The sequence below is a fragment of the Rhea pennata genome, chromosome 3 (assembly GCF_028389875.1).
Source record: "Rhea pennata isolate bPtePen1 chromosome 3, bPtePen1.pri, whole genome shotgun sequence".
NCBI lineage: Eukaryota > Metazoa > Chordata > Aves > Rheiformes > Rheidae > Rhea > Rhea pennata.
Window position 1 is genome coordinate 53,793,557 of NC_084665.1, and position 25,859 is coordinate 53,819,415.

At 39.6% G+C, this 25,859-nt stretch overlaps 1 protein-coding gene across 1 annotated transcript in view; it reads left to right on the plus strand.

The window, feature by feature from the left end:
- Nucleotides 1-25,859, plus strand: part of AGPAT4 (1-acylglycerol-3-phosphate O-acyltransferase 4) — an 82,009-nt gene that overhangs the window by 38,108 nt on the left and 18,042 nt on the right. Inside the window, exons 3-5 of the mRNA XM_062573704.1 lie at nucleotides 8,148-8,317; nucleotides 16,376-16,537; nucleotides 18,537-18,690. Coding sequence (XP_062429688.1) covers nucleotides 8,148-8,317; nucleotides 16,376-16,537; nucleotides 18,537-18,690 — 486 coding nt within the window. The remainder of the gene's footprint in view (nucleotides 1-8,147; nucleotides 8,318-16,375; nucleotides 16,538-18,536; nucleotides 18,691-25,859) is intronic.

Sequence of the window (25,859 nt, forward strand, 5' to 3'; positions counted from 1 at the left end):
TGTATGTGAAAGTAACAATGTCTCTTATTATATCATCTGACATACCTGGAACCTGGAAATGATTCACATGCGGGAGCTGTTCTTCAAGTTTAAAATAGAAATTGCGATCTTCACATTAAATTCAGGTTGAGAATACTTGATCTAAGGTTAATTTCACTAATGGATGAATATCCATTAGATCACGAGTGGAAGAAGGAGAGAGAGATGGTATCTGGGAATATGGGGATGAAGGACAGGGAAAGACAGGGAATTGTCTATGGAGCACTTTGGGGTTAGCTGGAGATGTTGGGTGGCAGAAATAATAATATTATAATGATAAACTTTCCAGCTATGCTCTGAGTGTTTTTGACATACTGGAGAGTAGGCTTTCTTTGAAGAGGAGCAGTGACCCTCTGTACAACTCTGAAGGAGTGAGGCTTTAATTCCAACTGGAGCTTCTAGTTATTAGTCTTTGGTACCTTTAGAGATCAGATACGGAGCTCTACATTTTATGGAGCATTGAAGATGACTGTTCTCTAGTAGCTCTTATACAGGCAGCAGGCAGGTTCTTGGGGAATCTGCACAGAAAAATATAGTACAAAAACAGCAAGAAGGAGTTACCTGGATTTTAGACATCTTTCCAGATTTCAGTGACCATCAGCAGCAGATCTGTGGGTCAAGATCTATGTATGGTGTCTGGCTTTCTGTTCATACATTGTACTCACTTTTGTATCCCTGAGCAGCTTTGGCATAGTTGATCAGTCTACCAATCCTGTGAATCTCCCAACATGAAAAGCATGCATGTGCATTCAGGAGAGATGCATGTTGTTTCCTCTTCTTGAGTAGCCTTGTCCTGTAGGAGTAGTTTTTTAGCTCTCTTGGTGCTAATAATGCCAAGGTTGTGGGTTCAATCTTCATATGGGTCACTCGCTTGAGGTTCGGACTAGATGATCTCCAGAGGTGCCTTCCAACCTTACTGATTCTATGATTCTATCAGTAACTTCTCCTTCCCACCCCCCCCCCCCAAAAAAAAAAAAAAATGGGGGGAGATCACTTGCTAGCTCGAGTTGGTAGCTTTCTGGCTTTGTTTTAGACTCTCACCTCCGTCCTCTTAGTAACTAACTGCCATGAAGAAATAAGAGTTGAGATCTTTATTACAAAAGTAATGATCCTAATGTACCATTCTTAATAATGGAAAGGTTTATTAGAAGCAGTTAAGTGGGGACAGTGTTTCTTAAATAACAAATGTGAAGGCTTAGAAAGGAGAAAATCTAGAAGTAGGCCAAGGATACATGAAGAAAATACTATTTTGCAGTATGTATGTATATAGGAGGCTACTTAAAAATGTGGAAATGAAATTATCAGTGTTCCTTTTGCATGATGACTTGCAGTGGATGCTCTGTAACCATTTTTCTTTGTGAAGCAGTTCCTCTCTGGTGCTGTTCCTGTGCACAGTAGAATAAGGCCAGTGGTGTTTTAGGCAATAAGAAACCACATCCTCAAGAGATGCAACTGCCTGATTTCACACCCACACAAAGCAAATGTTGGTGTCATGGGAACTTGCCAAGTGGCATGTTGTCTTTCACTGTTCCTTGGCAGTATCTCCTGATCAACACGTACTATATTGACTTCAGTCACTTGTAGCAAAAGCACCACATTGGCTTTGTTGAAATATAAGATTGGTGAAGAGAACTACATTAAAAGACTTCCCTGCATGCAAATGCTGAAATAAATGGGTTTATGTGCCTGAGTATATGAAGGGCTTGGGTGTGTTTATCTTTTGCCTTGAGAGTACAGCCAGTAATTTATTGCAGTGGATGAGGAATTAGAGCCATCATTGCTGCCTTCCCTGTGTGTTGGTGATTTTTATCTCTCAAAGCACAGCCATGTAAGTCCTTGAAGGTATTCAAGGCGGTTGCTGACAGGTTTGCTTGTGAGGACTGGGACAAACATCTCCAAAAACAGATCTGCAGCCAGTAAGAGAAAGGTGCTTGGTAGGGTGTTATTTTTTGGAGGACTTCGGGGGTTTTTTATTTGTTTTGTTTTTTTATATGTGTACACATGATTCCCCAGCATTGCCCTCTCCTTTTGACTGCAAAACAACTTTAATGAGGAAAAAAAAAAAAAAAAAAAAAAAAGAGAGAGCTCTAAGGGTGAAAGCACTTATATTCCTGTTAAGCAGCTTTGGAGTTGATACAGTAGGTATCATCCAGAGTTTTAATCCTGTGGTCCCTGACCCCTGTGTGGTGCAGAGGAGGCTTTTCCGTAGTCCACAGAGGACAGTAGGCTTGCATTTCGTAGTTACGTGTAGACTTAATTTGTTATATGAAAAGCCTTTAGGAGATACACCTAGTATCTGTTGTCTAAAAATCCAGAAAGGTGGAAAGTCGGTGTTTTGAGTCCGTGCATGGACATTGTCTAAGCTAACTGTCAGATTGTCTTTAGCCTTATTTTCCCTTTTTCTTTTTTGGGGGGTGGGAGGAGAGGAGGAGATAGCTTTCTCTGTCTTCTATGCAGTGTATTCATGACCCAGCTGTTTATCCCACCTGCTCTTTGAAAATAGGAATAGTGGTCACAGTTTTCCCACCTTGTCATGGTTTTATTTGTAGCTGAAAGTTTACTATGCTTTTACCACATACTACTGTAAGAATAAAGGACTGCAATCATAAGTGCTCTTTCTTGGTGCTGCCTTGATAGATAGGTTAAAGTAAATGAAGAACAACATAAAAGGAAACAGTTCTGATGTTCCTTAAAATAAGTTTTGTCCTTACTTGAGATCTTTAAATTATTGTACTTTTGAGTCAATATAATAATATACTTTTAGTTGCATTTTGAAATTGGCATGTTATAGTTAACCTAGCATGTCAGTGTTTCTCTGGCTTATCAAGAATAGTTAATTGATCTGAAAAAACTGTTTAACAGTTCATTTAAATACACAAGAACAGTGTTAACTCTTTTAATGAGTCACCCTTGCAAAATGGAAAATGGCAAGTGTCTGTATGTGTTTTCCTTCTTCCCTGAAATGTTTTTCATGTAACTCAGCCATGAAGGTGTTCTCTATTTATTTATTTATTCTTTTTAAGTGCAGGCACTGAGGCGATTCGGATTGATGCACTGAAGGACAGGAAAGCTGTATCCCCCTATAGAGTGCCATTATGTGTAACAGGATGGAGTTCTTTGATGTTGTTTCGTTTTTCCCCTTCCAGAAGGTTAGAGGAACTAGCAATGCTCAGGTAGACAGACTGAGTACTAGGCATTTGAAGACCATGGTGGATGCTGTCCCCCTGCTGTCAACCTCTCTTAAAGCTGATCCTAACTTCTTGCAAGGACTCCCTTCTGAACAGGGATGTATGCGTTTGTGTGGGTTTTATTTTATTTTATTAATTTTTTTCCCTCCTCGTCCTTTGCATTAATTGTGCAGAGGTGTCATAGGAGGAGCTGGTTTGTAAACTGGGAACCCCCATGACGTGGATGAGTGTGAATTTGCCAGTTCAGCCTGATGTTCAAAACAGATGTGGAAAGGAAAGTGTTGGAGGAGGATAAGAAGGGGATTTTGTGCAAGTTACTTGAATCTGCTGTGGCTATTAGTGCTCTTGGGCTAAAGACATTTTGAGGTAAATAAAGTAAGTATTTAAAGATAATTTAATGTTGATTGAAGCCAAGCAAATTCTCACCTGAGCTCACCAAGATTCTTTAAAGCTGGGAAAAGGCTTTGGTTAATGAAACATCAAATATGTAATTTGTTCAGTTCTGTAACTGCCTGCACAGTTCAGTCCATTTGAATCGTATGTTGACTAATACAGTAAAATGAAAAAAATCGTATACCTCTGCACTATGGATTTAGTATTATGTTTATTTCATCTTTCCCTAAAAAGTGCATCGCACAAATTTTTAAGTAAGCAAGATTGCCAGAGCTGAAGAAGGTAGATATTTCACAATATAGCTTTTAACAAAATAATATATGCTTGTTAATCTTTATATTTTTATGTGAGGATTGGCTAAAATCAGTGAGGACAACTCAAACCATTTGTATTGTTATGCAGAATCAAAGGCTGGATTTCGAAGTCCAGTAGGATTTGAGTGAAAAACTGATTACCTTGTTTATAGAACCAGAATTACAGAACATTTATGAAAGTACTGTACCATTTCTATAAGATGTACAGAGGGTTTTGTTTTCTGTTATCCTGCACGTTTTCTTTTAGTTTACCTAAATATACTGTGAAATATGTTGCGTCTACTGCTTTTGTACTAGTGCATCTGGTTCAAGGAAGCAGACTGAGAAATGTAAAAAGATAGATAAATAATGAAGATTTAAGAACATAAAATCTCTTTACTAATATATGCACTGAAATGCTGTGGAAAACAATGTTCCTAGTAAGAGAGGAAACTGTCTAAAAGTAATTTATGATTATACTGATTCAATTAGTAAAGCTAAAGATAAAATGTATTGACTCATCGTACTACTTGACAGTTTGTCCCGGTTCTAGAAAGTGGGTCGACGTTTTCCAACCATGTCAGTCATAGTAGTACTGTTGTGCTCCCATTGCACAAAGGGAAGCAGAGATGGAACAGTCCCAGGACCTCTGAGCCAGAGGTTTTGCCTTGGGCCATGTCTGGATGGTGGCTTGGTGGAGCAATTACTTTTCCTCTGAGCTGGTTCCATACTGCATGCCAGTTTATGGACCAGAAGGATACTGTGTCCCGTAGATATTTATAAGCATGTTTTCTTCACTGTACACCTGCAGTGTTTTGATAGCATAGCTGAATAAATATTTAGTAAATGGTTTTCTTTCAGTAGAACTCAAAAAGATGAAAAGTTTGAAATATGTAATTGTCTTTTGTTGTAGGTACAACCTCATAGTTGGATTATATGCTGTGCAGCTACAAAGTCTTATGCCTTGATGATGGGAAACCACATGCCATAGGGACTACAATCAGAAGAGAATACATACATACATATATATATATATGTATGTTTTTTATTATTATTTTTAATTTGGGGGAAGGGGGGAGACTGGTGCTGACAGTCCTGTGAAAGAAAGACTTCTTGGAAATATTTTTTTTTTTTTTTTGAAACTCCAGACCCTCATTAGAAAAAAAATAAAAGGAAGGGGGAAAACCTTAAACTAGAAGTCTTGGCCCAGCTCTGGCTGGGAGTAAAAGAGAGAGATTTCCCTCCTTTCCTGCCATGAGTTGATGTTTAGTTTACAGTCTGACTGACACACAAAGAGAAAAGGATTTGCACTGGTCATCCACACTGTGTAGGAGGCAAGCAGAGTGTCTAGGAATGACCTTGTGCTGTTAAGCTACCACAGCAAGTTTATGGATAATAAATTCCTGTGGCAGGCTCTGGGAGTAAGCTGGTACCACGATACTACTAATCATTGCTTGAGAACCACTGAGAGAAGGGAGACTGGGAGGGCAAAGGGAAAGAAAGAATGGAAAGGTTGAGAAATAAAAGTGTTAAAAATTTAAAGGCTGGAGGGTTGTACTCGTTGTTCTAGTACAGTATCATTCAGTGCCTGCTTTGTGTTTGTGCAGCAACTGCAGGAGCACAGCAGTGACAAACGAGCATGAGAGGTGAGGGAAAGGGACCTACTTCTGCAATCTTTATTCAAGAGAAAATCTGCTTGTGTGAAGCTTGCAGAATCAAACTGCATGTAGAAATATTTTTATGTGCTTATTTGGAATGTATTTGAGATTGAAACTATGTAATTGAAGAGCTCTATGCATGTGGTAAACCTGTATAGTGAGATCCTTATGTATTATTCGTTTATTCAAATCAAATTCCTTAGGAAAATACAGGACAAAAGAGCACTCAAAATGAAGTGGGGCAACCTTGATGAAGTTGATTTTTCCAGGTGAAGGTGACTTCTCCTTTAAGAAGGACTTAAAAGCGTCATCACTATGCCTTTATTTTAAGCAGTAGTTGTAACAGCAGTTGAGATTAAAAGGGAAAATCTTGTCTGCCCATCATTCTATTTCTCAGTTGGATACCTAGCAAAGCAAAAATGAAACCAGATGAAACAGAAAGAAAACTTTAAATTGAACTGCTCAATATTTAACTTTAGACTCTGACTCCATCCCTCTGACTCCATCCCTCAAAACCTTTTTCTATACCTTTCAAAAATGCTGAAATCCCAACTTTGATGTGTTTTGGACACTTAAAAGATGGCTGTACAATGTGAGATTTGGGCACCTACATCTCCGTGGGCAAGGTTAAATACCTTGCAGAATACCTTAACAGTGTACATGAAGCAGCAAGATAGACAACCCAGAGGTGCCTATATTAAAGACTTTCAAGAAAGACAAATTTGTCCATTTGAAACTCGGTGATAGTAAGATTCTTATTTTTGAAAATGAAAGCCTCTTTTGTTTGCAGGTAGGTATTTCCAGAATGCTAGCAACCCATGGTGATCAAAGTCAAGAAACTAAATGGAAGTGAGCTGCTGAGTCTGTGTTTCATTACCGAAGCGGTAACTGTCCTTCTAAGTCCCTTTGGTTGGCCCTGGGGCTATTGGAACCAGCTCTGCCTGTCACTGGCCCTATGCTGGCACAAACACTTGAGCAGCAAATGAGATAGACAGGAGCACAGGAAGCTGGGTTAAACATAATTCCTTCTGCATAAACTTTAGTCTGTTCCTAGATCTGACTCCTGTGTGGCTTTCAGAAGGCCTGTGCCGGCTCTAGAGGCAGAAGTGGTGAAGTTGCTGTTCAGTCAAAGTTTGTTTCTGCCAGTTTCCTGACAGCTTTGAGTATTTTAAAGAAGCTTTAAAAGCAACTCAAGCAGGGAAGAGAAAATAACGTAGTAAAAGATGATGACTATTTAATGATATTGTGAAATCTTCCACTGAGGGAATTGCACTGATTTAGATGCTTACATAAACGTGTCGCTGATGCTATCCCATCTCGTGGGTTCTACCCCTAAAATTCAAATACAGCCTTTTCATCTGCTGTGGTAATATTTGGATCAGGGCCCTAGCCCTGGGCATCTTGAACAGGACAGGAGTTTCAGAGGGTTCAGTTTGAAGCTGCAGAAAACCCAGCTGTCGCCAAGGCTGGCAGCAGGGTGTTTGCTTCAAGTTGTACGAAGTGGGCATATTGCCGTGGAAAGAACTTTTACAGGGAGTAACTGTTCTGTTGTACAGCTTCTCCTGCAGTTGTTAACTAACTCTTTGCTCTGCTGAAGAGCAGCAGTAGGAGTGCCCCTTTCCAACAGTCTTAGGAAGAGCTGCCTCCAGAGGTTAAGCAGACATTGAGATCAGCTATGTGTGCATGGTGCCTCAGTCAGCAGTCCTCACGAGAATGAATGAGCTTTACCTGGATGAGTTTGAGGACCCTGAAGCGGAGAAATGCTGTGGGCTTGCTGACCCTTCTGGCTCTTTACTCCTCTTTGTCATAAGACTATTCACATGAGTGGTCAGACTGAACAGAAGATTCTGGATGTACTTATTACCTGTTGAAAGCAGTGTTATTTTCATCATCATCTTTAGTTATATTATGTACCGATTCTTCCTCTGACAGAAAATTAAAGAGGGAAAGGTGCTACGAATGGTCACTTAGCATATCCCTGTACAATATGTAATACATGGCTGTGCTGTTGCTTGTATTCTGTGCTAGGCTTGCCGAGAGCACTGCAGTTTGAGCCTATCTAACCAGGAGCCAAATGATCATGCAAGTGAGCTGGGTCCTGTTTGCTGTCCATGCTTCATAAATTTTTAGCCTTCAGAGCTCTTAGAAGTAGGAGGACCTATATGTGATGAAAATGGGCATGTTTCTCTCTCCTAAAAGCTTGTTTGGTTCTTCATGTAATTCTGTTGTACTACTTGCATGCAAATATCATGAAGTGTGAATCTTAATTTTACTTTAATTTTATTCTGATAATGAATTTTTTAATATTTAAATTGCAACTTTTAAATAACTGCTTTTCCTCAGTATCACTGGAAATTTTTTGCTCCCTCCTTCTATGTCATCTCTTTATTTTCCTTTTCCCCCAGCCCCTTGTTACACCAAAATGTGTGGCTATGCGGTTTATGTTCAGCATTTCAGCTTGATTGCAGCTTTTTCTTTGCCATGTGCTGTTGGGGCCGATGCTTTCAACACACTAATGATTTATGGGTTTATATACATACTGTGTACATTCATGTGTTTGTTGTTGTTTGTTCCAGAGATGGTGATGTTGCTGGAGTGGTGGTCAGGCACGGATTGCACCCTCTACACTGACCCAGAGAGTTACCACAAGTACGGGAAAGAGAATGCCATCGTAATCCTTAATCACAACTTTGAAATCGACTTTCTCTGTGGTTGGAACTTTTGTGAAAGATTTGGGGTCTTGGGGGTGAGTTCTGATTAGCATTTAAAACAAATTTTTTCTTCAATGATGCAGAAGAAAACCCCCAAAATTCTTTGTTTTTTGTAAGTTACCAGGTCTTTGTTCAGATTTCCTTCAGCTGTTGTTTAGATTCTGAGAGATGAACTAAAGCAATGCAGTGGAAGTATTTAAAATACCGTGACAGGATTGTTAGGGCATTCACAGAAATTTTTAAAGCATTGCAGTTAAAGTTGGTGAAGGAGATATTTTTAACCTGTGGAGCTTATTACAATTGTTCCTTTCTCTGTGCTTGCTAGGTACTTATTATGGTTCTTTGTGCTGCAGAAAGATGAGCTGCTCTGTGATTCTTTCCAATTGTAGAATTTGTCTGCCTTCTCTGGTGTCATCTTACAAATCCTCCAATATGTCTAGGACACCCAGAGCTTGAATGATGCAGTCTCTCTTGTTTCTCAGAATGAAAGAGCTGCCAGCTGAAGTGAAAACAGTAACCAGGTTATACTGAAAGGGTGGGGTAGTAGTTATAGTAAGTTTACCTATAGTTGAATATATTATTGTATTAGACTAGGAGTACATGTGTGTGTGTTCTCAGGGTTTTTTTGTTTCCCCTGTCAGCTTGTAGGGATGATTCAAGCTCCCCTCATAAGCCAGCTTGACTTAATTCTGTGGTGGTGATGACATTTTCTACCTCCAAGGTATTCAGAAAACAGTTTCTCCCTCCTGTGAACACAGACTAATAACTTACTTTGATCTTCTATAGCATCCTCTTCTAACTATACTCCTGGCCACTTGTCAAAGCTGTGTTGATGGATTGCATGAAACTGTGACTGGTTACCTTTCATTTGGGCCCTTTGAATTTGCTGGATTTTGAGACTTGACTTCAGTCTCTTTCATATTACAATACAAATACAAAATGCAAGCATTATAGGCCCAGCATATTACTGAAATGACTGTTGGCTCCTAATTACTCTGGAACAATTTGCCTATAATGTCTAGGATTTGAGCACTCAGTTGGAGGATATTATCAAAGACAGCAGTGCAGGTAGAGAAACCTGTTCGTGGCAGAGAAGATGTATGTGCCAAAAGCATTCTCCCTTCTGTGTGTTTATTGTACAGCAGTGCTTTAGTGTAGCTTTTCTAATGTTCTAAGCCTAATGGCCACAGTTCCTAAATAAAACTGTTTTAGAGGATCACAAACGATTAAGTTCTTCAGGAAGCAACATTGTAAAAAATGAAAGAATTGTTTTTATACAAGCTAATAAGGGCCTACAAGGTCAAAAATCTCATCTTTTACTTTGGTGTGTGGTTGAATTGAATCTCATTAGCTTTAATTTTTTTATAGTTTCCCAAGATAACCAAAATTGTTTTTTATATCCTTTCTTATTCATCAGAAAAGCACTGCCTAGAAGCATTAAGTGTTGGACAGTTTTGTACTGTGTTGCACTAAGTGGAAATAATTTTTCCTGTATTTGGATACATATAGCTATTACTCAATTTGTGTTTTTCCTAATTTTGGATACATATAAACTATTTCACTGTTGAGTGATGTGCTGTGATTTTGCTTCACTAAACTATAATCTGTGAAACATGCAGAACTTCCCTCCATTATCATTTTTTGCTGGGAACTGAAGGTGCTCAGAAGGAGACTGATCTCTAGACTTGAGATATACAAAGCTTTAAGCTGGTGGTTGCTCATGGAAGATGTGGTTCTGCCCTTACCGTGCCTTTCCATGTGTTCTCGTTAGCATATATGGCTTTATTGGAAAGCAGTGCATTTCTGTGATGGGGGAGATCAATCCAGGTTCATCTCAAGCCATGTTTAAAAGAAAAGAACACCACCACCACAGGATAAAACCCCACCTCAACAACTGTTATCCTGGAGAAGATTCGTGATTGGGTCCACTGTGCTGGCACACTGGTACTTGAGCTGATGCAGCGCAGGAGCGGATGTGTGAGTGAGCATGGGGAAGTGTGAGCTGCTTTGCCTTTGTGCTGGCTACACCAAAGTGCAGTGTGCAAAACTGCGGGGTTTGGTGTGGCAACACAGCCAAGAATGTAAGAACTGCTGTTCTAATGGCTAGTCCTACCCTCTCTTGATTGAGAGGAGATGTTTGGAAAAGGAGTTACGGAGACCAAGACAAACGTGCAGGCAGACTTCCCCGAAGTACAATCCGAGCCCCCAGCAATTTGTACTGCAGGGACTCTATGGGCAAGAGGTGGATTCAATGGCTTTCTCTTCCATGAAGTTTGCCTGGAAACTTTTAGCATCTGCAATATCTTAGTAAGTGGATCTCATGTCTGCTGCTGTTGAAAAGGGGAATCTTGCACGTCCCATCCCATCTTGTGCATCTCTTCTTGTGCTTGTGTGCCCTGTGGTGGCAAGTTTCAGGCAGCCCTTCTGTCCCTCCCACCATAGCTAATTCAATGAAAAAGGGCTGCCTGGGAGGGAGAAGGGGAAGGCGGAGGAGTGGGACTGGCACGTTTGGCTGCAGCAACAGGGTTTGGTGTGACATACAGCCTTGGCAAACAGTGACTGTGCTACTAACGATGTCGCAAGTATTACCCAAATTCTGAGTATTTTACAGCTTGAACTTTTCTTAAGCAAAACCAATACATCCTGTAACTTTTTGTTTTGATTGGTTTTGTCTGTTTAAAAACAAAATTAAACTTCCTTAAACCATAGTTCCCGTCTTGTCCTCAAAAGAGGAGCCCTTCCCTTTTTCTCTGCTTTCTTCAACAGGATATAAAAACTGTTCCTCCTGATTTTAGTTGCAACAGATATTCAATCTATTCATTGTTATGCTCCTTCACCTCTCTTCTGCAGGACTGGCCTTCTCCCTTTGCCTTATAGCCAAATTGCCTTAGTCCCAACAAGTGTATATAGTGCTCTATCAATGTGATTTTGTTTTTTGTTTTTTGCCATGTGTTGTGGATTTTATTTTTTTCAGCAGGAGAGGGGGAGTTTTACACTCTCTTGTGTGTTATTGTTAGGTTTGTGAAATTGTATCCTCTCCTAATGACTCAGTTCCTGCATTTGAATGGCATGAGGTTCTCTGCTTTCATGAAGGTTTTTAAAGAATATAGAGGAAAAACTGGCAAAAAGAAACTTAAGAGTTGCTAAGAACATAGGAAGCAGGGGAGCAATAAAAAGAAAAAAGATTATCAGTTGTAACATTTATCTTAGTTTCTGATTTTGTTTTAGAAATATGATATTTTTGGAGCACCCGTTTGCAGTCCTAAGAGGTACTGGGTTGACAGTGCTGAGTAAGAGACAGAAACCTATTCATTTTTAGTGAAGAAAAAGAAAATGACTACATGAAGCACCAATTCTGCACTTGCTTTCATGCTTGCAAGTTATTTTAGTCACTAAGGTTGTCTCACTGGTTTCAGTTGGGCCATATGCAGCTGAAGTTACTGATGTGTAAGTGTTTGCAGCACCAAATCATAGGAAATTTTTGCTCAGTCCAACTTATAAGTGACTTGTATCTATATTCCACTTCTATTTCTGTGAAGAGATCTTCTTGTTTTCCTGTTCTGCTGTTTTGACAAACGTCAGGCACATTTACCTGCCTCCGTGCACTGCCAGACTTGAATAATGTGTGAAGGGACATGGAGCCCAAAATGACAATATAGGGGAGCTTGATGCTCAATGCTAAGTCATCATCGTGCTGCTGGGGGCAACGCAGACTGCGGGAGGAAGGTCGAAGTTCTGACTCTGGCTACAGCAAGCAGTGAAGTAAGGAACAGTGGTGCCATCTTGGGTTTCTGTAGAGGTAAAAGCAGCACATCCTCAACAGAGAAGAGCTGTGCCCACACCAGTATTTCCTAATGAAAGCCAGGGCTGTTGCTACAGCCCTGAGCGACGACGACTGTGGCTGTTGTGTTGTGGGTTCCCTGCTTTTCCACTCTGTGCTAACACACTGTCTAGGGGAAATGCTGACTCCGCTTTGGCTGTGCATTGCTTTATGGCATGAACAGAGACATGGTCCCAGTCACTTTCCTGTGCTCTGCTGTGTCTTTCAGCTTTCTTGCCTGTGGCATTCACTGGAGTCTTGGTACTTAACGTACTTAACAACTTCCATGGTGGACAGCTGAGCTACTGCATCAGCATTTAAACACACTCATAGAATTCAGTTTTGAGATGTGTGCTGAGGGACTTCAGTATCCAAACCCCTTGGAAAGGGGGCCCGCTGGTTACCAAAACTCTAAATCACAGATGTGTTCTGAGAAGGTAGATATCACTGAGGATTTACACCAAAAACACATTAGTGCACTCCCTGTCAAGATTCACCACGTTAGCTGTAACTTGCTTCATTGCTTGATATATCCAAGCAGTGATAAAATAGCTTTTTTAGTAACCTTTTTCCCTAGATGAAGATTTTTTTTAAGTAAAGGCCATTTTTATTAATCTAACTCTAATTCTTCTGGTTCACCTGTTTGTCTTCCAGTGTATTGAGTTTCACGTTATTGCTGAAGGTCTGTCTACATTAGCAAACATAAACATTACTCCAGTTGGATTATTATATTGACATCAAGTAAGTGCTTCTCAAAAAGGAGCCACAGTTGTCAGCAGGCTTTATTCCTTGGCAAGGGAACAGTGCAGAAAACTGTAATTGCAAACTATCTTATTTTAACTTTCTCATCAGAAATTGCTAAGCATAAATGATCATTTTTAACCCTAATTAAACCATTATACCAGGAAAATCTGATTTTAAATACAAACTATTCTTGTTGAAGACTGCTGCTGGAAACTGAGCATGGCCTTAAACATGGGTGTGAGAAAAGATTTTTTGCTAGATCAGTATAGAACTCATACAGACATTGATAGTTCTATGAACTTCAGTTACTTTTTAACACTACTTCCTATATGCATTTTAGTTGCTACATTGTTAAAAACTATTATGATCATTCATGTAGGCAGACAGCCGCATCTTATTATTTGGATTTAATATGGCATCATAGGATATGTTTGGACACACATCCTCTAAAGTATTGCCATGTTGCCTTACTGACATGAAAATTTTTTTCAGTATGAAGCATCAAAAATTACGAGCCTAGCTTTCTTTCTAGTAGGATGGCTGTGAGGGACTGAAGCAGTATCTCGTTCCATCAAGATAGCCCTCAGATATATATGGGCTTATAACATGGAAGAATGCTGTATTTCAAAACAGAGCAAACAGTCATCAAAAGTGTATCAGTGCTGAGTGTATCATGTAGAACAAATAACTCACCGGGCAAATACCTGCTGCTAATGGTTTACAGTTACAATGAACTTGTTCTGAAACTGTGGAACAAATTCTGGTAGACTTCATCAGCTTGCATGTTGATTTCATCATCTTTATTGTATTCAGTGATGTAGAAGTGTTGGATAGCTGAGACTGGGCATATAAATCATGATTTTCTTTCTGTTACACCGTAACTGTGCAAGTGTATCTAAAATAAACTTTTAAAAATCATTTTTATGTGCTTTTAGTGCAGTCATTAACACAAGAAATTTGTGGGTTTTTTCATCTGAACATAGCTGACCAAGAGAAATTAAACACAGACTTGGATTAAAAATGCTGTTATTTTAGATAAGCTGTCATCATGCAGTGGTAATTTCATAAGACATCTATTGGAATTGCACAGTTTTGAACCTTGAAATTTTTAAATCCTTTCACGAAGGCAACTTCCATTGACTAAATGATCTTTTTTTTAATTGAATATATTCTGTTGAGTAAACTGAATTGAAAGGTTAGTCACCTGACTGTTGCACCTTGACAAAAGCGCTTTGTTAAAGAACAGTGGCAAAAGTATAGTGCAGCTACATTCTTCCCATCACGTTTTTACTCAGGAGCTGTACATGTGTGACAACAGGTTGTAGCTCCAGCTATTTTAAGAGAGGTGATAGCATGTGTGAGGGACAGACCTAACATAGTTCTCCCACCTGGGAGCAGTCATACCGGTATGGTGCACTGGTGAGTCTCCTTTCCCGCGTTAGGGCTGTGCCGTTAGCCTTCCTTCTACTCATAGCATGGGTGGGGAGCACAGGATAGCATCAGATGATTTAGCTGCTGCGTATGTGCATCTGAGGGCTCACACACTCAAGTGTCTAACAGAGCACTTTTAAATACTTTGTGGAACAGCAAATGAATAGAGTTATGTTGTAGGGAAGGATTCAAATGTCTGTATTTATTTTGTGGATATACCCGCATTATAGGACACCCTAGCCTCACAACAAGAGGCCTACCTTTGCTTCAGTGCAAAAACAAACAGCAGTAACTTCTCTTCTGCCCCTTGTTTGGCTTTTATGCTTTTTAAATTAGGCAAAACATAAGCAAATAGTTGAAATAGGTGAAAGGTAATTTACTTCCACCTGCTTTTTGGACTGGAATTCCCGTATTCTAAAGTTTGGGAGGGAGAACCACTAGACTGTCTTTTCTGATGGGGTTCTGGAGGCCTTGTACATCATCTGCAGAGCACACTTACATTTGTTTATGGCACTTGCTGTAAATAAATTTTAAGAGGGTGTTTCTTTTCTCTATTTTGTTTAGGTGACAGAGTTGTTGTTTGCCTCATTGTACAGTGGCTTTGGATAGGAAGCCAGCAGCAGCTGCTGGTTCTTGGCTTCCTGGGTTGTGACTGAGGTGGGCGGTGGTCCCCTAAGGCTGAGGTTTGGAGTTCTGACCTGGGCCCACTCCTGAAACCTCCCAATATTTGAGGAACAGAGCTGTGTTGCAATGTGTTGAATCATTTGACAGAATTAATTCTTGCATTCTTGGAACTAAAATAGTCTTGTGTCTTTTTCCTGCTCTGCTTCTGTGTAAGTTACTAGCAAAACTGTGATGTGCACTTCCCTTCCAAGTCTCATGAGCTTTTAGGTAGCTTAATAATTTAAGGCATTTTTCTTCTCAAGGAAAGAGAAGATGAGAGAAATGAGCTGAGATAAAGAATTAGGTCAAGTCCCGTTTCCCTAGTAATCAAATGAACAACAATGGCTAAAAAATGAAAGCAAATGGTAATTGCTTAACTAATAGCTGCTAGTGAAACTTCACGTCCTGGAACCTGTTGAGGAGCACTGGGATGGAATGGCTTAAAGTCATGTAACAGATGCAAACTGGACTGTCATTGCTCTATCTGTTTTCTAGAAAATGTTGCTGTTTTTAAGTAAGTACTGAAATTTTTACACACATACATGCCGTTTTAGCCATTGAATAACAAAGTGCAGTGTAAGAGCTCATGGAGGTGGACTGCTTTGGAAGACAGGAAGTGAACAAGCAGAATCAGTTCTGCTCGGTGGGGTGTCATTTGGAAATAAGCAGGGAATTAGGATCTGGATTAGGATTTGAAACTTGGCAAGTGTTTGATATGCTATACACTTCCTGGGGAGAGTCTAAACAAATGACTTCAGTGTCTGTCTTGCACCTATGAGGCAGGACCTGTACTTTATTTCCTCCAGAATCATACACTGAAGATGAATTCACTAGTGTAAGTGTACCCCAGCCCTTCCACAGATATATCTAAACACTATTGAAGTTTTTTTATTTCTGTTGTAGCTTTGATAAAACATGTGTGATACAGATATATGCAGCAGTATGCTGTTGTGTTGCAGTGATTCTTTGAATCATGTTCTTATCCAGAGTAGCCTTCTCATCATGGTGAGGTGCCTTAGCTTTGGGGAGAAGCATAGCTGCAAGATACCTTAATGAAATTTGAGTTGCCACAGCCCAGGGTGTGCTTGAATGGAGAACTTTATTTTATACGGTTGTTTTTTTCAGGTCTTTGCATGAATTCCTCAGTGTTTGAAGGAATTTGGCATGTGTTTTTGGTTTCAGGGCTTGGGTGGAGTAATCTTTTTCTTTTTTTTTTTTTCTTTTTTTTTTTTTTCTTTTTTTTTTTTAATTCTAGAAGTCTTCTTTCATGCAGATACCTGGGATCAGATTCTATCAGGAAATTTTATTGCTTTTGCTTTTGTATTGGTGTTAAAACTGGGACTGCTCAGCAGGAATCAGCTGTGCATGTGTCACGTTCACGCAGAACTGGGTAAATAGTCTGATTTTGTTTTATTTTCTTTGCTTTGTCTCACAGAGTTCCAAAGTGCTAGCAAAAAAGGAGCTCTCCTACATGCCTGTCATTGGCTGGATGTGGTATTTCCTGGAGATAGTCTTTTGCAAGCGTAAATGGGAGGAAGATCGGAAAACAGTCATGCAGAAGTTGCTGAATCTCCGAGACTACCCCGAAAACTTCTGGGTGAGTGATGATTAATGAGTGGAGTAGGAGGTGCTGCGGTGCCTGGAGAGTTGAGGGAACTAGGTTATATGTTAAAATCACCAGATTGCTCCTGAGAGCTTGGATTTGTGAGCTTTCCTGTAGTATCGGGAGAGTACTCTGTGAATTTCTTAGGTAATAGTCTGTCTTACCTGTTTCCTTTCTCTGTAGGAGGGAGCCCTAAGGATGTTGTTCTAAAAATATTTTCACTGTGATAAATTCAGTAAATTTTGTGTGTCTCTCTGAATTTAGGAGTTGGAGAGGGGTAGCTGCAGGGGTTCATGTGCGCTTGGGTAAGAAACACGTGTATGTGACGATGTTGTGTTGAAACATTAGCTGGTCTCTTTTTCTGAGCTCCTCTCTCACCTTTCCTGGGTCACTGAGGAGGTTGTACAAGTATTTTCTCTTTCTGGTTCCCTGTGATTCTGCTCTTTTTGTGGAGGTGCTCTATCAGACCCAGTAGAAGCGCAGGGCCTGATTAAAGAAGTGATGCCCCTGGGCCTTTGCCTGTGTTACACAGAGGATAGGTGTCACCTTTCTGTGACAGGAAGGTGTCACTTTTCTACTACCACCATCTTTTAGCATCAATCCTCTTGGCACTTCCAAGTCTGGGAATGAAAAACCTCTGAATTTTTTCTGTTCTCAGTAATCAGAAAATCCTAGTTCTTATGGTGGTGAGAGAGACGTCCGGTTAGGGAAATGGTGTCTTAAGCAGCCTCGCAATGGCCTACAAAAACTGATTGCTTACGAGGTGGTTTCCTGGAGAAGATGCATATGCCTCGTGCTCTGAAACAAAACTTCTTCTGTGATTGCTGCTGATTTCAAGCAACTGTAAGAATCAAAACTGAGCTCTGTGTTTGGATACTGTTTAAATGATTTCCAGACAGCAGCTGTATAGGAGAGGGAGTCTTCTTTCTTTCCAGGTCCGTTCTCCTTCATATGGATTTGCCTGTGACTTTTAAAATGAGTCTAATGCCTTTTTGTAAACCTAGACAGTTCAGCAGTAATTTGTGAGCACATATCACCACCCTCCTTTATATATTGCCCTAGAGGGATTGCTAAGAAGGTGTTATACTTGCTGGTAACAGGGATAGAATGGTTGGTGTACCACTGGAGTTAATTCAATGTGGGGTTTTGACTTGTGTTTCTGTGTGATGACCTTGTGTCAAAAGAGATAGCAATAGCATACCTTGTATGTAGAATAGCAGAGCATGCTAGGTGGGCTACAGGGACTTTATCAGTTTCCTTATGTTTCATCAAGCTGATTAACAATGTGTGATTCACTAGTAAAAGTGTTCTTAGATGGGCTGGAACTGAAGCTGGCTGCTCGGCCAGCTTTCTTCCATCTCTCTCTGTTTTTGTGGGCTAAATTGTAGCTGTGGATTATTGGGATTTTGTTTGTGCTATTCCACCGTGTTCACTGTTAGTTTGTGTTCAGGCTTAGCCGAAAGCAACCCAGCAAGTGGTAAATGTTGAAAAAGCTGTCTGTTCTCTCACGCCTGCCAGTGGCAAAACTGTAATTGTGTATGTCTGAGCAGTTCCACTATATTGCTCATATGGGGAGAGAGCTGTTTCAGTTGTCCAGCATCTGCTAGCCTGCGTCTGTTTCCAGCTCGGTCACTGGCATCAAAGAGACTGTCTGCTGTTGTCTGTGGTCCCTGTACCAATGTCAAAGAGTTAGTTGAAGGGGGGTGCGGGGAAGCAAGATGTGCACTGAAGCATTTGATAGAAATGTTCGTTTTGGACACTAACAAGTTTTAGTTACAGTGTCACTGGAGCACCTTGCCATCATTAAGAGGTTTATGGGTTTGTTTGTTTGCTTTTAGCTCCAGGCAGTTAAATTATTCAGATGCATATCAGGCTGTACCTCTCCCTACTAGCAGTGTTCATTGTGCCATGTTGGTGGGAGTTAGAGAAGGCTCTGATCAAATAGGTCTGCATCTTGATTTACTTTCTAACTCTAGTCCACTCTTGCTTTCAGTTCCTGATTCACTGCGAGGGTACAAGGTTCACAGAACAGAAGCACCAGATTAGCATGCAGGTGGCTGAAGCCAAAGGCCTGCCCAAGCTCAAGTATCACCTACTGCCACGAACGAAAGGATTTGCTGTCACCGTGCAGTGTTTGAGAAATGTAGGTAAGGAAAGTCACAAGGAACAAACATTAAATGGTTATTTCAGTTAACTGCTGTCACTTTGCCCTGCTCTTCTTTTTCCTGTAGCATGTGTCCTAGCAGAAAAGCCCTAGAACTTTTTCCTCCACTAGTTTGCAGAAACTAAAAGATCGACTAGCAAAATGCTCAGACAATACAGTTATTTTTTTTTTTTTTTTTTGCTTTGTTTTCTGTTACTCTGACTCTGTATTGAGGGGTTGGAGGTTTCATACCTACTGTTTCAGCTAAAGAAATGAGACTCCTACAGGCTAGTGTTTACTCTACTACTGAGAAATCCTGTTCCAAGTTAAATAAGATATCTTGCTTCAGAGAAACTAAGATTGTCTTTCGTAGATATTTCTTCAGGTAAATACTTCTATCAAGTAATGCCAAAATTGTTTCAAAAGATGTTCTGCTTTAAATTGCATTATAGATAAATTCTAACATGTTAGAGTTTCTTAGTAGCCTTTGTAGAGCTGGAAGGAGGAGACAGAGCTCTTCTGAATGTATACATAGGAGAGGTTTATCAGTAAGTTTTTTCCACGTTGCAGAACATAAGTAAATTTTGCTTTATATTAATGTGTTTCTCTCTCTTCCTCCCCTTCCCTCTCCAGTTACTTCAACTGAATTTGCCAATTTTAGAATGTGATCAGTCAGAATCTTCCCTTGCCTTTAAAATGTATTTCTTTATATTTAATACAATCCAGTAAAGTCTTGTGCTGTGTACTTCTCTGGACAAATTAAAAACAGATCATGCTAAGTAGCTGTAGTGCTACAGTACTTTTTGGATTTGGTGGATTTGTGTGCTGTTAGAAGGGCTGATATATAAGGAAGATAAAGAAGAAAGTGTTCTAGCTGCACTGAAATTGATGTCAAAACTCCTTTTGCCTTGAGTGATGCTATGTTTTCATCTGGCATATCTGGGATAGCTGCAATATGAAAGTTCTGCAGTCAGCGTCTTACTGTCTATCATGTCTCTTTAATTCTCCATATCCTCTTGCAAATTAGGTAGATGATATCAGTGTTGTAGCTTGTCAGGCATTGACAAATTGCCTCCCCAAAATGGATAGCACAGCTTGGATCTCATCTGTTACATGAAGAGAGAAGTTACGTGCAGCATCCAGCAACTCCCTGAAGGGCACAACTTAACCTTCCCTTTTTGAAAAAGCAAGACTATTTTGCTGAGGAGGAGGGGAGACTGACTCGAGGCATTGAGGAAGAGCTGAGTCAGAGCTCTCTGACCTCCAGTGCCCTGAGCTGGCAGTTTGGGGCAGGTGGTGGTTTTGATGATGGTAGTTTTGATTTTGTTACTCTGTGTAAAGCAAATAGAACATGGTATGATTGTGGACAAATAATTGATTTGTGGGGAAATGCTTCAAAAGAAAATGAATAATTTTAGAGATCCTAAAATCCATTTATGAAAAGTTTGTTCCTAAATATCTGAAACACTTTCAGAAAAAGACGACTTAGATTTCTAAATTGCTTATGTACCTAAGAAAGTATGTATTACTACCTCAATCCAGAAATACTGACTTGCTAAATCCAACAAGGTAAGGCTAATGGGGATATAAGATTTCCATGCTGGAGTTCAATGAGAAGCACAGAAGGTCATAGTTTTTCGTACCTACTTGCTTTTGAACTGTATAGCTTAAAAATCTGGCCAACATACCTCTGAGGAAAATAGGCTTGTTTGATAAATGATCACAGATAGCTGTCAGCTACAAATTCCTGTGGATATGTTGCTGTACCTGCCTTGTCATTTTTTGCAATGTCTGAGTTACTATTCAGATCTCCCCCCTGAGAGAAGGGGTACAACTGAAGAGTATTTGGAAGGCATTCATAGTGACAAGGAAGCCCATAAATGTTTCAGGGAGAGGAGGGAGGAAGTACTTTTTATATATATTTATTTATTAGAGAATATGATGGAAGTCTGTTTTGACAGAATCTATAATCTAAAAATACAAATCTTTCTAGAAATTACTCCCTTTTTACGTGAATGCCAATAGGATTTGACCACTTTTCTCACTTAACCTGCAGTAGTAATTGGTGTCCAAGCAAAGATGTGTTGCTATAGGTGTTAACGTATGCAGAGGGTCTATTTTGTAGTAATTTGGGGATTTTGTATTTTCTTTTAAATATTCATATTGGTACATACATATGATTTGACTTGTTCACTGTATATGCCTTGAGTCTCACTGTCACGCTGTGCTTTGTAATGTGGCCCAGCAATTGACTGTGTTCCTTAGTTAAAATCTCTCAAATTACTTAATCTGAAGAGCATCAGTGTGACTGCTGCTGTAGCTCTGTGGAAGAAGCAGTGGCGATGTGCAGACGTTCAGAGCTTCAGTTCAGTGACTGCTCTGCTAATGATCTACAGGAGAATGACCCTTGTAGGCTGATGTCTGTCTGTCTGTCTTGCAGGGCAATTCAGCTCTGTTTTGGTGAGCAGGAAAGCTGCGGTAGGATATTCCTGCACACCTCTGCAAGGCATAGCACTGAGCTATCTGAGCCTGTTTCGAGCCTGCCACTTAGGCTAATACACTTTCTGCTTTTCCGCAAGGGGCAGTGGGCCTGCCTGGAGTGCCTTGGTAAAGGAACTAGTTGCAGCATGATATTGCAGTGAAGGGAAGCCAAATGTTTGGATCCAGTTCCAAGCTGGATGTGATGGAGGTCAGCATTTCCTTTGCCTCTGTCCTTCCTTTCTCCTTTCTGACAGTGGTGTGCTTCCTGCTGTCTGAAGCTCCTGTCTGTAGGATGGATGGATGGATGCTAGTTTCGGAGGCAGTAGAGGCAGTTCACCCACAAGTAGGTCTGCTGCTCTGTCACGGTAGCAATGAGTTGATCCTCTCTGAAACTTGATCTCAGCTCCCGGTACTAACCAGTGCAGTCATCTTGTGTCTGTTGGAGACGAGCATAGGTGAAACTAGTCTGCCAGAGTCACCTGTGCTGAAAAACGAGCTTCAAATGCAGTTTATTTAAATTAGTAGGAAGATGCGTGCATGGAGAACTGCCTCCATACCCAGTGGTACTATATCTGTGGTATAAGCAGATATATTTGGACAAAAATATTTTTCATGCAAATGAAAAATAAAGAAACATTCCTCTTAACTCTTTTTACTTTCCCTCCTCCTCAATTAAATGGAGATAACTTTATAGATCTGATCATGAGTGAACACATTTTACTCTGAGATAGTCTGTCATTAGGCTGCCAAAAACCTCTGATGTGTGTTGGGTCTTTTTTTCCCTTCATCTCTAAGAAAGCATAATCAATGTTTTTTATAATCCCGAGAATACATTCACCAGTGGTGCCTCTGTAGAGGTACCATAGTCTAAAGAGGTTGACATTATTCTGGCTGTAAGTATCATCAAAAAGTCTTGTTCTGATGATCCTTCAGAGAGGAACTCTGCCTCTAATGTATCCCCTGTGAAATAAAGAGGTTTATTGAGTGTGCTGCCTTCATAAATAAAAAAGTTTTTTTTCTTTTTTTCCTTTTTTTTTTTTTTTTTTTTTTTTTTTTTTTTTTTACTTAATGACTTTCTGTCAAAAAATCCAGATCTTTTCATACAAATTCTGCTTCTTATAGGAATGTTTTTAGCGTTTCTTGAACTTGTTTGGATATTTGTATCAGTGGTCATCTCTCCTGGTTCAGTAGCACAGGGAACTGCAGTTGCAGAAGTCATGTGTTGTCCTAGTAAATTGCTGTTGGGTTGTATCGGAGACCTTGCTTGTACTGGTATTCACAGAAATGAATGAAAATGCAGATTTTTTTCTAAAACATTTAATCCATTACTTAGCATAAAAAATAAATGTTATAAGTATTGTAAGGGATATAATTAAATTATTTTTGCTGTCTGTCTATATATCAGGCAGTTCCTTTCAGTTGTTTTTATTTAGTTAAGATTGTACTTAAAGGTGTGCCTCATGACAGATCGCAGATTATTCCAAGTTGTCAACTTCTTCCTCCCGTTTTGCATGTTAGAGAGTACTATAGTAGAGGGAAAACATTAGGGTGATTTTCTTGTGAAGTTCAGTATGACAATGTTTGGGGGTTTCCAGTGACATTCTTTTTCTCAAGAGCTGCACTTTAGTCCTGGATTTCCTCTGACCTTACGAGAAGCTCCTCATCCTCTCAGAGCAAGTTTCCCAGTTTGAGTGAAGGGTTATTTTTGGTCAGGATGACCTTGCTTTTATGGGAGCAAGGAAATGTTAAACAAGTCAAAGGACTGTGGCTGAGATGGCTGTCATACCAGCAGCACAGTGAATTCCACCTTCTCCTCCCACCCCTTTCCTGAGTCTTCACTGCAAGTCACTGTGCTAATGTGAAGCTGCGTGTCGGCATTCTCTGGCATCTCGTGGCTTTTAGGTTAATTTGTCAGACATTGAATCTGGCATTACCCACCTTGTCCACAAAGTCATGCATGCAATTCAAGATGCCGGTTAAAAATGTAAGAAAATACTTTTTAAATGTGTAATCCAAAGACTTCTGAAGTCCGATAGAGTATGTAGTTGTCTGCTGTAATGCTTTCAAAGGAACCAAAAGCTAAAGATGTAAAAGCAAGCTGCTCAGAAATTTGAAAAATGAAACAGAAAACCTAGCCACATTTGTCAGAAAATAGCAATTGAGCTGAACAAATTTGTTTTGAGCCTCTGAAAAGGCTTGATTTGTTGAAGTGGCCTTTTTTTTTTTTTTTTTTTTTTTTCTTAATGGAAAAGATTTTAAGAGAATTTCTTTAAGAAATGTATGTCACTTCATAGTTAAAGCAAAACTTCTTAAACATTGCCTAAACTAGTGTGAAGATAGTGGAATGTTTTCAAGATACTTTTTTCTTTTCTTTTCTTTTTTTTTTTTTTTTTTTTTTTTTTTTGATTTAGAGTGAGAGATTACTGAACTCTTAAGCTCTTGGACGGGAAATACATTTCTTGTCCAGTTCTAATTATGCAATTTCAAAGTATTAATTTAATGAAAAACAATATCAGTTTGTCACACAGCATATTAGTGCTGCTTTGGTTGTGGAAGCTATCTGGCAAATTTTAATTTAAGTCTTTTTGACACTTTACAGATGTTATTTTTCTGCACTTTCAGAATGGGAGAGCTATAGAAGTCCTCAGTTACTTTATTTCCAGTTGTAATAGAAATCTATTTACTGCAATGTACACTATCATTCTCTTAAATTTGGCATTGCTTTTGCAACCAGATTTTAGTGCAATGTTAAAAAGAATTCCTAAAGGACTGAATATCAAACTGATTTATCAACTGATCAGTTATGACCTGAAATGGAGATGTGTTTTCACCTAGAGTGAAAGAAGAATACTGTGTGTGTATGGCCTGTCAGCATATAAACATATAAAGATGTTCCTGACCTGCAGAAGTTTTTTTCAGAACAATAGAATTATATTCTAATGCAGATGAACAAGAACTCAGTCTGTATCAAAACTCAAATATAGGCCTTTCTTAAAAGGGAAAAAAAGAAGGATAAAAGCTATTTAAATCATACTTTCCTTTACGGTTTCCATGTTGTTGTTAGAGTAATCTCATTTTATTAACAAATAATCTAAGAAGTTCACCCTGCACAGAGTTAAGCTCTTGCCTTCTTACAATTATGGTATGTAAATTAAAAAAATTATTTTGCGCTAAGAAGTTTTAAAGCAGAGGTAGATAATTTATTAAACGGAGAAGTAATTTCCTACTTTTGTTCTGCAATGAAAGAAGTAGTGTGCTTGAGGCAGATTTTGCCTTTTCTTTTACATTTGTGAGTTTAGGCTAAAAACTCTCCTCAGCAGTATACTGAAAAGCAGACTTAGTGTTGCGGGATACAGTCATACATAGTAGGTAATCTGTATTTGGGGGCATGGTTTTGGTCTCTGTTTTCAGGACTCCCTTGCAGCACTAAAGCTGGGCTATTCTGTTCCGTGCTGTGAATTCTATTTTGCAGTAATGTTGTGGTGAATTTCTGCTAGGCTGGCTGTTGTGCCCAAGCTATATTTATCTCATAAAGCTAGGGAGACTTCAAAAATAAAACCAAATCTGCCCTGCATAAAAGAAGGCTTTCCTAGCTTGGTTAAAAAAAAAAAAAAAAAAAAAGAGAGAGAGAGAGAGAGAGAGAGAGAGAGAGAGAGTTTCCCACAGTGTTTGTTATTGCCCAACTCTAGAGCAGGAAACCAAAGTATAGCAAGCTGCAGAAGCGTGTGTGGTCACCTCTGTTGTTGCAATCACTGATCCTGGAATTCATACCATGGTGCACAGGCAGTGGCAGTGTCTGGATAACCGATCTCTGCTAATTTTGTGGCACATAAGGAAAATGGTGTCTTTATAGCTATGTTGGTAATAAAGAAGTTAACATACAAGCTTGTTGAGATTCTGCATACAAAGACTGTTACTTTTGAAACACTTTGGTTTAAAATAGTAAATATTTTCCCCAAGAAACTGCATTTTGATGCTGTCTGAAGTAAACAAAGAATGAATTTTGCAAATGCTTTTACTGTTACCACACAGTGCAGAACTGTGGAAACAGGGTTCTCCCGAGGCTGCAAGTTTGGGTGCGGTTTAGTTTGGTGGAGCAGGGCTAGTGGTTACACTCACCACAGCTGCATATCTTCATAGCAGTAGGCAGCTTGCACTCCTCATGGTCTATTGCTCTGTTTCTCTTTGCCCTGTGCATCAGTTATCCAGTAACACGCATGGGGGAAAGGGGTGATTTGAAGTTCAGCAATTCATAGTTGCATTAAACCCTCTTGCTGTAGGATGTCTCTTGCAAACTTTACCTGTTCCTAGTCAAACTGTATGTATTGTTCACTGTTCTTGAGGTGTTTATCTGCCTGCCTATTTTCTCAGTTCTTGTGGGGGCTTTTGGCCTCTGTCCCATCACAGTGAGCTGAGCAAGTTAATAGACTTTAAACCATTCAGCTCCCAGGGTATCCTGTAGGTTGTCACTTTAACTGTGTATTCCCTACCCCCAACATCATGCACCTGATGGGGAGGGAGAAAAGGTGGAGAACAAACTTTTTAATTCTACTGATGTAGTTCCTGAAAGGGTCACTGGATATTTGGCTTCTTTAAACCTACCTGTTGAATATTGTGTTGTCATCTTCACCTTGGCGACAGCTGAAACTATGGTGCTGTTGCTGATGAATTCGTATTTAAATGTGATAATGT